The 14,649-nt window shown below is 35.4% G+C and overlaps 2 protein-coding genes across 2 annotated transcripts in view; one reads left to right on the forward strand and one right to left on the reverse strand.

Annotated features, from left to right (window-relative positions):
* Nucleotides 1-14,649, forward strand: part of LOC127446593 (netrin-1-like) — an 87,946-nt gene that overhangs the window by 60,797 nt on the left and 12,500 nt on the right. The window contains exons 3-4 of the mRNA XM_051707639.1: nucleotides 6,988-7,137; nucleotides 9,599-9,652. Of these exons, the coding sequence (XP_051563599.1) occupies nucleotides 6,988-7,137; nucleotides 9,599-9,652 (204 nt within the window). The remainder of the gene's footprint in view (nucleotides 1-6,987; nucleotides 7,138-9,598; nucleotides 9,653-14,649) is intronic.
* Nucleotides 1-14,649, reverse strand: part of LOC127446598 (syntaxin-8-like) — a 144,858-nt gene that overhangs the window by 29,493 nt on the left and 100,716 nt on the right. The window lies entirely within an intron of this gene.

Consider the following 14,649-nt stretch of genomic DNA (forward strand, 5'->3'; position numbering starts at 1 on the left):
TCAGAAAAACACTCAGTAGAGTCTAGCGAGAAGCTGCACTAATCTTTTCTAACCTTTGTTAGCTTCAGAAATTTTTGAGAGCCAGCGCAGAAAGTAATCACTGCGATATCAAGCCTGGGCTGAGCTGGCCAACCTCCAGCAACACACAAATTACCCCACTGACTCTCAACATGCTGTTTTTAATGGAGGAGAGGAGCTCAGACATCAAACAACATCTTTATGGTAAGCGATTGGCAGGGATCTAAATTTCTCACATTATTGAGGCCCTTTCCCACTACTACTTTTCGCCATTTTCGCACATGAGGAACTATAGTTCCTCTTAGCCGTTTGGAAGGACTTTTTTAGCTCCTGGGTTACTTTTTGGGAGAAGAGGGACTGTGGGAGGTGCTACAACCTGTGATTGGTTAAACACGTATGATGCACAAAGCAATGAGAAATGCGAAGAGTTGCCAGCCGCCATGAGTAAACAAACTTTTAGCTGCTAGCCTGCTACTCAGAGGATTGTGCTAATAACAGAAATAACAAAACCAACAAAGTTTTCAAAGAGTATTGTCTGTTTCACATATTATGTGTGTGCAAGGGGTGAGCAGCGCTGCTGCGTGACTTTAAGGGGAAATGCGGTTTGAGTTTTCATTGAATCTGTACTGTGTGACTATACAGAAAATAAAGTGATTTCTGTATGACTACACAGAATTTTTCCTGGGATAACAGACATAAATAATAAGATGTTTATCGAGAGTGGGTAATTGAAATCTATTATAAACAACCGTCATGAAATCTATTTTACATGAGGAAAGTGTTTCATACGTTACTGCATTGTGATGTCTTTTTAAAGTCAATGAGTAAGTAGTTCAGTACAGCATTTTATGTTGAGTTATATAAGCCTTTATTGTAAAAGACTGTGTTGAGAAATAGATTTATAATGCATTTTCAACAAGTTTTCCACTGAGTTCAGTGTTGGCTGAATGGTTAAAATAGGCTGAGCGCTTAATCTCTCATAAGCATCGGCTCACGCACCCAGTTTAAAGGCTGTAAAGCCTAGTGTACACTGCATGACTCAAGCTCGTCTCCTTTGATGTTTTGAGTCGGCAACTGGTCTGCGACGAGAAGTCTCGGATCTCATAACAAATGGTCTTGTTGTGTGCGCACTCCTGCGACAGGCCGAGATGAGACCAGACGCTGTGACAGTTTTCAAAACTGCTTGATATCTAGACGTCTTGTCGTCAGGTGTGCGCACTGTCCTGACGAGCGAGAGATGGACAATGAGCCACAGTCAATTAAATATAGAGAGAGCGTAAGAGGAGGGCAAGGTATTAGGAAGCAGAAGACAAAAAACAATTGAAAAATACAGTAAAACTTCACCCACATCTCCCTACCCATTGTCTTTATTATTTTCAAAAAATTTTCTTACATGTTTCCTTTTGCAAATAGCAAAATGGCCGTGCGCTGTTCTGTCATCTTTATTGAAAGAGGAGAGCAAGATTTGGGTAGCACGAGACAAAAAAAAAAAAAAAAAATTGAAAATTAAATTAAACCTCACTCACATCTCCATACACGCTGTATTATTTTCAGCTGTTTTCATAATTTCTTTTCCCTTTGCAAATGGTGACAATAAAGCGTGAAAAAAAGCCATTCTTTCATGTTTTTTGACATGTTATAAAGGATAAACTGGGTGAGTTTGTGAATGAATTTAATTATCTTAATTTTTAGATGCATTTTTGGTGATCCGTTTGAAATGGGATGACGCTAAGGGCAGCTGATATGCCCAGTTTTTCACCGGTTCCATGCGGATTTAAAGGGAAATATGTGTACAATCAGAAAATTTAAAATAGCAAATGCATGAAGAACAAAGTAATTTCATGTCCTCATTAAATCAGAGACTCTCTCCTTGAAATCCGAACACAAATGGTCAAAAGAGATGACCAGGTGTAACGGTGATGTCTTGTTTGTACATTTGTGATCGGATCACCCAAAACTGATCTTAGTACCAGGAGTACACATGGTCTCAGTCGGGGATGAATGGTCGTGAAGTTGATACACTGCAGTCCTGGGCCCATAAGATTTTTATCTTACCACTAGGAGTTCTCCAGAGAGTTCCTAGCTAGGAGTTTTTGCTTAAAACCTATTCACAAAACAGCTAAGAGCAAGTTTTAGTAAGGAAATCTTAAGATAAGAGTGAGGTGGAGTTGACCTCATTGCTATGGATGATGTCATGTTTTATTAGCGTGCTCTTTTAAATCACACTTAGTGATTGGTAGACAGGGAACCGCTATTTGGCAGCTAAGATAGACAACAATATATGTGTGTGTGTGTGTGTAGATAGATAGATCGATAGATAGATAGATAGATAGATAGATAGATAGATAGATAGATAGATAGATTCTCTGCAGGAAGCGCATCCACAGGAAAAAGATATGCTATGAATTGTCAGACGCTGTGTGGTCTGGAGAATTATATGCATATATAGTTTGATAGATGATTCTGCTGACGGATGACAAAAATTCCCAATTCATCCATGCTACACAGTTTAATTTTTATGTGGCCAGGGAGCGCAGAGTTGTCAAAAACTTTATCTCCGGTGTAATTGTTTTTTTTTTTCCATTTGTGGGAGAGGTAACTGCATCTCTAACTAAGTTTACAATAATGAAAACACCATCGCGATTCAGGCGATACATTTTTTAAAGGTCAATGTCATAGTAATATTGTTTTTAATGTGGATTGACGAATGCAGCCATACTTCATTTAATTTGTCACTCTTAAGGATTTAGAAGTCCTCTGGACGATTTCTATAGCTGTTGTGGGTTTAGGAGCTACTTTTAGCATTAAAATGCTTCATGAATTACTCTTAGATGAAAATTTTACAAGTCCTAAAATTAGGAGTGACGCCCTTAATGTTTAAGAGTTGCTCCTAAATTTCCACGTTAGGAGCTACTTTTAGCCTTAATATTTTTTGTGAATATGGGCCCTGAAATGTTCACACTAACATGATGAAAAACCAGACTGTGAGTCGCAGGGCGCCGACTGCAATTGTGTAGTGTACACTTGTCAGTTTGTGTAAAACAGCCCCAAAATAAAGTGTAGCTCCTATCCTCCATCAGTGTTGTTGATGTTGTGTTGGTATTGAATAGTGCGTGCAAGCAACGTGGTCAAAACTAAATTACATCACTAGGGGGTTCCTTTGTGTGCGAATACAATAGGGAAAACACTTCTCGGTTGTGCAATTCCTCTTAAGAGTTCTCATCTAGAAAGTTCCTTAAGAAAAAGTTCCAGAACTGTACTTTATGTTGGAAAGGGTCTGTGCAATCTGCTCTAGTGAAGCTGCCATGTACAGATTTCTTTAAAATGGATAACATGCTCTTATCAACCACTTTTTGTTGGTGAGAAACCTTTCTCTGCATATGAGCTGACCTTGGCTTCTTATAGGAGGAGTGAGACTTTTACAAAGGTTCAAAGCCTCACCAATTAAGCTTGATTGTCAGAAAAAAAATAAAAATAAAATAAAAAACAGGCCCTTTGGGTTTGTATATTAACACACTCAAAACTCTCAGCCTGTTTCTTGAGGACCAGGGACACGGGAGTGTTTTTTTTTTATTACCAGTAGTAAGGGACAAGAGAAGAGGAAAACGTATCCATATCTACCCCTGACATCTGGTGTAGTACCACCACTTCATTGCTAAGTGGACAACCACTTAAACACTCTCCTGAAAGGTTGTTTCCAGGCAGCAGAAGCTGAAATGTTTGTAAGGCACACCTGCAGCCCAAGTGTGGTCAGTCTCAGTCAATCGGATTTTTACAATTATTTGGCAGATGCCATTTTATCTAACAGAATCTTTCTCTCTGATGTTTGCCACTCTCACTAGCTTTAATCGCAATAAATTCACAAGGATGGAAATGTGACAGTCTGTATAATGGTACAAAAATGTCTTAAGAATGAATGTCTTTGCATTATATAACAAAATATCACTCACAGTTACATTTATTTTGAAGACAGCACAAACACATTTTTTAAGCAAACATTTCACCAGAAAAAAAAAAAAAAAAAGATTTGTTAGGATTTAAATGATAAAATGATAGATATTTTGTTCAAAAAGTATTTGGACATACTGTTTTCTGGTTGTTCAATTTTGTGAAACACTGGGATGAAATAGACCTTTGGTTTCTCTGCAAGGGTACATGTGTAAACTTAAGTGGAACTGGCTGCATACATCCACTAAAAATCAACTATACACCAGTTGGTTAAAAGAAATTGAAAACAATGGCTAAAGAATGTGAAGTTAGTTCTAAGAAAAGGTCTAGTATAATTTGTTTTCAGATGCTTGGTTTTTTGTTATTTATCCAATGAAAGGACTTTAAGTGTGACTTGACTTTGTCCAAAAGGGTCCAACCAGTTTTTGGGATTATTGTACAATGATGCTGTTACTTGGTTTAGTTAATTCCATCTCTAAGAAGCTTTTGCCTTAACCACTGAACCAGTCACTGCTTGGGGCTCGAGCATCCACGGGAATGGCTGAGCACCCACGGAAATATGTATGAGATATTCCCCATTAATTTTCTCCAGAGGCATTTAAAAAAATATTCAATAAATATTTCTCAGACTTGACCCAAACCAGAAAGCTCTAATATTAGTTAATGACATTAAAACATTTTATTTGAAGCAAAAATAATTTGTTAATTGTTAAGGCAGAAACATAAATCACCAATTATGCATTGTAGGATAGTTAAAGTTTGAAGATATTTATGTTAATTGCCATGTAAGGGTTTAGCACCTTGGTCAGTTTGTAACTCATAAGAATCAAAGAACAAAGTCATTTAAATCTGTTAACAAAATAAGGAGGTAAACCTTAAGTGACAGTCATATACAGGCTCTCAAAAAAATGAGATACAATTTTATATTTTTATTTCTATTTAAATAGATTCTGTATTCTTCAGACTTTCTGTTCATCCATGAATCTTTCACTTGCAGCAATGACACCTTCAATGACTCTTCTCTGTTGCAGATGGTCATTGAAGCTGCCATTTTAGGACCTTTAAGGGGTCTGTTTCTCAGACTAGAGACTCTGATGTACTTGTCTTCTTGTTGTTGTGCATCTGGGCCATCTACTTCACTCTTAGCCCTTTTCCACCGAAATTGCAATTGTTCTCGTACTGAGCCTGCTCGGCTGGTTCACGGCCAGGGCAATCTGAAGCCTATCGTAAATCGGCCACACTTTTCCACTGGCTTCAAATCCGAACAGTGACGTCTCCGGTTACGTGGCTACATGGTAGTTTTATGTGACTACCTCAAACAAAAACAAACATGATGTGTCACAGTGTTTGTGTGCAGCTTTTACTTCTGTTTTTGAGGACATATTTACACAAAGATAAATGCAACCCAATGTTATTACATTGCTCAACAAGATTGCCAGAGACGATACTAAGCCTAAGAAGTAACGTAATGACATTATTTTGTATGAACTTTTTAATAGGGCTTAACTTGCTAAGTACTATAAACTGAAACAGTAAGTGAAATCGTTATTAAAATTGGTGTAGCAGATGGTTATTTTTGAATTTTTGCTATTGCATATAATATTATGTTTATGTCTTGATTGAGAATCCCACCGGTTTACTTAACAGATAGCCGTGATGTTCCTAACTAAGTGACTAGCTGGTCAAAAATCCCCTTACTGAACAAAACATGCTCAATATATATATATATCAAATAAGATGAGAAGAGTTTACAGAAAGCTAACAAAATTGGCAAATCCAATAACTTACTGAGATCAGCTGCAGAGGACACCAAGCACTGACATGCATCATTTCTTGCTGTATCTCCACATAGACTCTTTTTTCTCTTTGCGATCTCTCTGTTTATCTCTCTATCTACTTTTGAATTGAGAGTATTCCCATTTAAGATGATCCAGGTCAGACAAACAGTTCAGTTTAATTTGCTAAGAGTCAGTCATTTGAGCTTTTTGAGTCTTTAGGTTGATTTACTGAGCATTTGTGGCGAGAGGCAAAGTGTGGCCACTTTCTGCATAATCACACTTCCAAAGAACAAGACATAATTGTTGCTTTATTGTCAATAGAGTGACAAACTACAAGAGACAGACACGCAGGGAGTGGCTGTCTCTCTGCCCAGTTCTGACCTTGGGCTGTAACTTGACTTTACTGGTGCTAAGCACAGGCTTAAAATAAATATAGTTTAAGTAAAACTCTCTGGGCTTAATTTATGGTGTAAACCAATTGACAGAGTGTCACTTCTTAATCGTTGGTGGGGAAAATATTGAGTAAATGGGGTTGGACTTTTTGTGTAACACTTTAATGTAACCACCCACAGTAGGAAATTAAGAGACAAAAACTGACTTGAAAGGAGTTTTGACACAAAGGCAATACAATCTGTTCACATGGTTTAAGAAGTGGAGAGAGACGCTGAGCCATATGTTAGAGTAAGACCTCCCAGGAGGAAGGAAATGTGACAGACATTATTGGCATAAGTGCAAGAATGCATATGTTAAAGAAAATTTTTTTTATTTTATTTTTTTTATTAATTTTTTTATATAATATATATTAAGTTTAAACAATATAAAATATAATACATTCAAAATAATCAATCTGAATCAATCTGAACATATTGTTAGATATAGCAGTTCAGAGAGGCTTTACCTAGTGAGGTGTAATGTGTTCATGATTTGAGTTTACTGCCTTTTGAGGTAAGGTTAGAAATATTCACCATCATATCAGGCTTAATGTTGAATTTGTATGTGTTTGTATGTGTGCATGCTCTTGTTGTGTCACCAGACAACACTGTTGCCATTACATCAATCGGTCACCACTTTCACGCAAACACACAACTGCTTGGTCAAACTTCACCCTCTATTTCCCCAAACTTGGGCTCTTAAAGCTATTTTTTGTTGTTTATCAGTGCTTTTTGTATGTATGTTTTGTATGTATGTATGTGCTTTTCCCCCACACGTGTGTTCTTTACCTCTTTTCTTCTGTTCCTCGCAGCCTGTGATTGCCATCCTGTGGGGGCCGCGGGCAAAACCTGTAACCAAACCACAGGCCAATGCCCCTGTAAAGACGGTGTGACGGGTATCACGTGCAACCGTTGTGCTAAAGGCTACCAGCAGAGCCGATCACCCATTGCCCCCTGCATAAGTATGTGGATCGCTCAATGACAAGATCTCTCTCTTTTTTTTTTTTATCATTTAAATCCCCAAGGAGCCATTATGCACTTATGTTTCTGTCCATAGTATGCAATGAAATATTAAGCTCAAAGTCTTCAAAAGGACTGTAGGAACCATTTCTTATGGAGAAACATGAAAATATTTGAAACCATGTCTTTGTCATTGCACAGGATTATCACCTGGCATTCGTTAAGTTCTGTTTTCTTTTCTTCATGGCCAAAATCGTTGAGACAATTCTTAAGATCTTTGTACAAAAAATAAACAAATAAATAATAATAAATACTTCAATGATGGAAATAAATGGAGAAAACACATTTACCAACACTGGAATTTTTTGCATTTTAAAATCAAGCAGTTTAGTTAGTGTTTTTGTCAACGAAACAACGCTTTGATATTGAGCAAAGCACATAGGGAAAGAAGGAATAATGCTGGAGACATTTTTCGCAAGTATCTCGATGGAATAAATTATATCTATAAACCTTTTGGATTCCTATATCTTTGATTTTACTTGGCAAGTCACAAGTGCGGATGTGTGAAACTTGGAAAGATGGACATCCCGGTAATTGAATTGAAAATATTTAGTTTCTCTCATAATTGTGAAATAATCTGTTTTTATTTTAATAGCCCATATTAATTTAAGCAGTATTTAAATCCATGCCAAGCTCAGTTTAACAGGAGGAATTCTTGGCAATGCATACCATCATGTCCTTTCATTCTAAAGATCATAAATCAATCCAATAAAAAAATTTGAACAGGCTTGTAATATAATCTGGCATTAAACTCATTCCCATGTTCCCCAATCAGAACCCAAGATGTTTAGTGCTGATATAGAAAGTAAGACCACTTGGAGAAAATGTGTATCATCGTACAGTACCCATCGTCTTGCCAAAGACAAAAGTTACTTTCTTTAATGAACTATAGTTCAGTTCACTTCTTAAGGACTGCAATAGCACATGTTTTTGTCCAAATCATTATTGATTAAATTATTGTGTTTTATTTTGTTTTTTTTTTTTAATGATGATTTTAAGATTTGAGATATGAAAAGTTATCCTGAATGAGTTACATTACAGATCGATATCATTACTTAAGTCTTGTTTACTGGCAAAAGCACCTTGATCCATAAAGGCAACAAAAACATATTTTGGCTCTGTGCATTTCTCATGATCACAGTTCAACATGAGTATAAATGCCTTACCAGATGATGAAGATAATTTTTTTTTCTTTTTTTTATCAGAAGACTTGATTCTTTCTTCATTCAAAAAGCTCTTTTTGCATGCATGTCCACTAGCTCCACAAAGCTATTCTTTTATCAACTTCTTCATATTTCTCTTAGTATGCTTGAGCTGTTTTAGTCCACTTGTTTTTGTCCTCATGGCATTAACTCCTGTTTCTTCTTTTATATTTATGTTTAGATAAAGCAAAAGGTTTTTTTTTTTGTTTTTTTTTACCACTTTTATGAATTAAATCACTTTGATGAAAAGGTCTTTGCTAACACATAACTTTTCCTTCCATTAATGAAAGGCCAATGGAAGGAGGAATGAAAGAATCAAGTCTTGGACATGTATCCCTCTGTTTTTATAACAGCAAAAGAGGAATTTTAGGCGCATGTATGAAGTGATGCATTCTATATCTAAAACTTCAAAACACACTGCTGAGGTTTTTCTTAAATAAAACCTGTTGGCTTGGGGTTTTCTAAAATAAAACGTATTGTTTGAATGGTTCAAATATACGACAGTGTTTAATGCAATGCTAAAATAAAAATATTAAAAATCTAACATTTCGAGATTAAAGCCATAACATTAGAAGAATAAAATGTTAATATTTTGAGAATAATTTCATAAGAGGACTTTACAGGAATAAAGTCATAAAGTTTTGATAAAAAAGTCATTACAAGATTAAAGCAGTACTATTTTGCGAATAAGGTCAAAATTATGAGAATAAAGGCGTACATTAGGTGATTAAAGGTGTAATATTGGCAACCAGTGGTTGACAAAGGGATGGTTACATCTCATTATGCTATAGCTTTATTCTCTTAACATTACGACTTTGTTCTTAAAAAATTACTACTTTAACCTCATAATGCTATGCCTTTATTCTTGTAATATTATGAATTTAATCTAACTTTAACTTTGACTGAAAATATTACTAATTTACACTCGCAATGTTCTGACTTTATTCTCATAAAAAGCCTATTATGGGGCTATTTTTAAAACTTTATGACTTTATTCCCATAGTGTTATGACTTAATTTATTTTTTTTTATTTTGTTTTACGTGGCACTGAAATGCCATCATACAAATAAGTAACAATATTTTATATCTGCATTCTGAAGAGAATTGTAAAATTATCTTCTTTAAATTCAGTTTTTGTGCTGTTGATTAAACTGATGCTTATATTTTTTCTTCACTAACTGTGCTCTCTTTTTCTAAACAGAAATTCCCATTGCTCCACCAACCACTACTGCAAGCAGCACAGAGGGGCCCGCAGGTTTGTTAAATTAACTGATCTTAGCCTAATATGAGTACTGTGGAAGATCTTTTATGTGAAATTTTAAATCTAGAAATTGGCAGGGTTTATATAAGTGAAGGGTTTTTAAACATTGGGGACCCCCCAGAAGCCCTGACACAGTTCTAACACCGGTCATAAACCAAAGGAGATCCATATTTTCCCAAAGTCAGATTGCATCTCACTCTCCAAAACCCCCGAACAAGTGGATTTGCAAAAACTGTTTTGCTTCCCCTTTGCCTTTATTGCCATAGAGATTTGTAAATTAAAAAAAAAAAAATATCTTCAAGTGTCTCATAGTGGGGAGCTGATTCATTGATGCTTGAGGACTTCTTTTTGATTTGCTGATTTTATCATTTACTCACTTTCGAACCTGAAGTGGAATTTGTTTCACACTAACTCATCATGCACGAGGACTGGATGAAATTTTTGGGACATCTCTTTTCACAGTTATGTCCCTTGACGTGTCCACTTTGGACACAGATGTTTTAGAAATAAGTCAAAAGGTAAGCAGAACATCAGACAACTTCCATGTCTGCTAAACCACTCCATTCGTCATTAGACAGTAAAACACATCCTGCAAGTATACAAACTCTTCTCAAAAATTTCTTGCAATTATAGGCGTATCCTGATCAGATGTTTAATTTCCCAAGTTTTCTTCTCGAAGCCATCAGCTTCATTTTTTCTGTAATTTGACATTTTTGACATTGTAAATTAACATGCTTTAGTTTGCCCTTATGGAAAAGTTTTTGTTGAAGAAATTTTCGTCATTCTCACGGACAGAGGAATTCTAGCGTGCAAAAGATCTTTGCAGCTGTTGGTTGATCGTTGCAGACCTCTAATGACAGACCAGATTGACAGCAGAGCTGCTCTCTCTCTCTCTCTCTCTCTCTTTCAAGGAGCCCATCTAATTCTTCTTTCTTCCTCTCCGAGAAATTTTCTCTGCCCCCACATTTTTCCTCTACCATATTTTATTCCTCTTATTTTTATATTTCTTGCTGCTTTGTCTTAAAATACCCACTCATCTGAAATATGACGGGTAGATTTGCCTCTTGCCAAATGTCAGAGCTGCTTTGTGAAACCTGTCTTTCCTTAATGGACTATCAATGTTTTAGGATAGAGGGTGTTATGACCCATGCAAAATAAACAAATAGGCAAGATGGAGAGAGAGGGATTACCCATTTACCACAATGTGTTTCCATTTGTCATGGCCTGACCCTAAAACACATGGCAACACATGTGTAAAACTAAAAAATGCTGAATAGCTACATTGTGGGTCTCTTTTGGTATTTTTGAAACAGTCAATACCACCCTAAAATATATATTTGACGTTTCCTTCACAATTGTTTAAAAAATAATTGTTATTTTCACTTTCACAGTGAAATTAATTAAATGCAGGGCTGTTAACTCCACCTCCAGATTTTCGGAATTGATGGAATCAAGTTTTAAGAATACAAAGTTAAATCATACAATAAACAATGCAGTTTAAAGCATGCTTCACACTTTTTATGACTGATAATATAAATATCAAAAGGTCATGTCGCATCCCTGATTGGAATTGATTCTGAGTTGACTTTCGATTTCCAACGCCTGGGAATCAAAGAATTGATTGATTTTGAAATTGATTCCCAGCCATAATTACACGATTAGGTCAGACAACTAATGAAATATAATGTTTCTAATCTTTTAGAAAATTAGTTGAATTTTTGTTTTTGCCTGCCACTTAACTTCCCAATTGAATTTGGATAATTTATGCATAAGTTGTCTATTTTTCTTTTTTTTTTAATCAACATCAAGATTTTAGGATACAAAATATAAAGAGGCAGAGTGTATATTTCAGGGGCTGTGACTGCTCACAATTTCTCTTTTTCAGTGTTTTTAATCACCTTTTTGCCTTCACTATTTGCACCCCTAATGAAATACTAACATAAAATACAGGGGCATCACTGCAGCATGTTTATTGTGTTTATTTAGAGTCCCACAGACACACTACAACAACCCCTACCCCTAAACCTAAGCCTTACATTCCCTTAAAAAAATCACCTTGGTTTTACTACGGGAACCATAGTATCACCATGGTATTTTGTCAAATCAAATCAAATCAAATCAAATCACTTTATTGTCAAATCAAAGACAATAAAGTGATTTGATTTGATTTGTGATTTGATTTGATTTGTAGTAAATTAAACATGGTTACTATATTAACACCACATTACTGTAGTAACACCATGGTGAATTGCATTAAAACTTGAAACATTAAAACAAAAATCATGGTCACTACAATATTACTATAGTAAAACCATGGTTAATTTTACCTGGATCAAACCTTTCTCTCAACTCCCTGACCTTCACCATGACCAAATCATTGCTAGGAAATCAACCTTTATATTCATTTTTATTTATTTATTATATGTAGTATTAAAGGAAATATTAAGAGTGGAGACAGGAAGCAGGATGGGAAAAAGTGGGTCAAAAGGCGGATTAGAACTCGGGTCATCCGTACTGACAAAAAAGTATTTCCACCCTGTCATTACACCCCACACCACTGCAGCAACACTAGGGATGCTGTTTGTCTTCAATTTCTGTTTTTCCACCAGACTATTGGTGTGCAAATAGCCACACGTTGTGGCAGGTGCTATTTACACCCAGTTTCTAAAAGTACAAATATTCCATTTAGTTGTTCATGTAATATGGACAAAATTAGCAAATTAAAATGAGCAAAACGATGTTTAAAATAGTAATAGATAGACAGGGTTGGGGAGTAATGGAATACATGTAATGGGACTGCATATTTAAAATACAAAATATAAGTAACTGTATTCCACTACGGTTACAATTTAAATAATTGGTATTTAGAATACAGTTACATTCAAAAAGTGTTGTGATTACTGAAGAGATTACTTTGACTTTTAATGTCATTTGTTTCATTTAATATTTAGTCCTTTCAGATGGAAAACATTGATACACTACTGGTCAAAAGTTTTGAAACACTTGACTGAAATGTTTCTCACGATCTTAAAAATCTTTTGATCTGAAGGTGTATGCTTAAATGTTTGAAATTAGTTTTGTAGACAAAAATATAATTGTGCCAACATATTAATTTATTTCATTATAAAATACAAATGTAATAAAAAATAAAAAAACATGTTTTTGAAATTGATGACTTGGACCAAATAATAAAGAAAAGCAGCCAGTAAGTGCCCAACATAGATGGGAACTCCTTCAATACTGTTTAAAAAGCATCCCAGGGTGATACCTCATGAGAAAATGTCAAGAGTACATGTCTGCAAATTTTAGGCAAAGGGTGAGTACTTTGAAGATGCTAAAATATAACATAGTTTTGATTTATTTTGGATTTAGTTTAGTCACAACATAATTCCCATAGTTCCATTTATGTTATTCCATAGTTTTGATGACTTTACTATTATTCTAAAATGTGAAAAATTATAATGAAGAATGAGTGTTTCAAAACTTTTGACCGGTAGTGTACATATAAATGATGTGATCCAAAGTGCACATGAACAGCGATGAAACACTTTCTTATGATGTGTTACATTCATACGAGCAGACAGAGAAGTAAGTTTGGAGCAGAAGAAATAGAAATACACCTTGTGTAAAAATTGTCAGCTTTATGCTAAGCTAAAATGCTATTTCTAGCCATTTTACATGCACATGTTACCAGGCACGATTATATTTTTTTATTAAGAAATTTCACATTGGATCATAATTTCTTTTTTTCGTATCGTATTCTTGATCATAATTTTTGTATTGTTTTCTTGTACAAATATCTTAAAAATCCTTAAAACAAGATCAATTAGATTTATCTTGTTTTAGAAACAACACTGCATAAGATATTTAGGTTTTTCAGAGAATGTATTTTTAACATGTGTATTTTGTCTTACTGTACTGGCAGAGTTTTTATAGTCAAAACAAATGAAAAAATCTTCCAGCGCTGAAGAAGTAATCTCAAGTATTTAGAATACGTTACTGACCTTGAGTAATCTAACGGAATACGTTACAAATGACATTTTACAGCATGTATACTACAGAATCTGTATCTCTCCATCTGTAGTGGAATACATTTCAAAAGTAACCCTCCCAACCCTGTAGATAGAGTATAACATATCACTGCAGGACATTCCCGAAAATATGTCATATCAAGTGCCCATTTACAAAATAAATATATTTTTGAAATCATAATTCATTTGCAAGTGACCTTTCATCCAGTCGAAGCGGGCATCCCTGATTTGAGCCCTTAAACATTTGACCCATCTGGATTTAAGAGCTGTTCTCCATGGAAACGGCAGCATTCCAAATCAAGCTGATGGAAAGGTGGAGCACAGGACAGACATATTTGAGTGCCCCCATCAAAATGGACGCTCCAGACCACACACACATCCTGCTATGGGACTGCATACATTATACCTTCACTTGAGCCCGAAGCTCAACTCAGGATAGTGCAATATGGCAGAAAAATATGACCTCATCCGATAGATGATTGCTAACAGATGTTCTTATCAGGGTACCTCCACCCTGCTCTTAAGCAGTTGCCCACTCGAAGAGAGAGAGAGAGAGAGAGAGAAAGCAAACCTGTACATTCTTGTGCAGAAGAGGGTGGGGCCAACAGCTGTGTAGAGTTGTCTATATGAGAAATAAATTAATAAATAAGGGGAAAGACAAGAGAATGATATTACAGTCTTTCTCGATTGCTAACACTCTATAACTATTCTACAGGTCCAAATCCCCTAACCATTACTAACAAATACATTTCTAAAAACTAAAAACACAATTTACCTGATTTCACATGTATTCAAGTTTGTTTAATATTTTTTGCAAAACTCTGCACAAAAATGCCCTAATTTTGCACAGGTTTAACCATGTTCTCATTTAGAAAGCACAAGCACTCAAAATAATTCACTCAAGGCATCAAAGCCTGAACTCAGTTAACACCATTTCTCATTGTGTAAACACTAAGTCAC

This window comes from Myxocyprinus asiaticus, chromosome 9 (genome assembly GCF_019703515.2).
Source record: "Myxocyprinus asiaticus isolate MX2 ecotype Aquarium Trade chromosome 9, UBuf_Myxa_2, whole genome shotgun sequence".
In the NCBI taxonomy this organism is placed as follows: Eukaryota; Metazoa; Chordata; class Actinopteri; order Cypriniformes; family Catostomidae; genus Myxocyprinus; species Myxocyprinus asiaticus.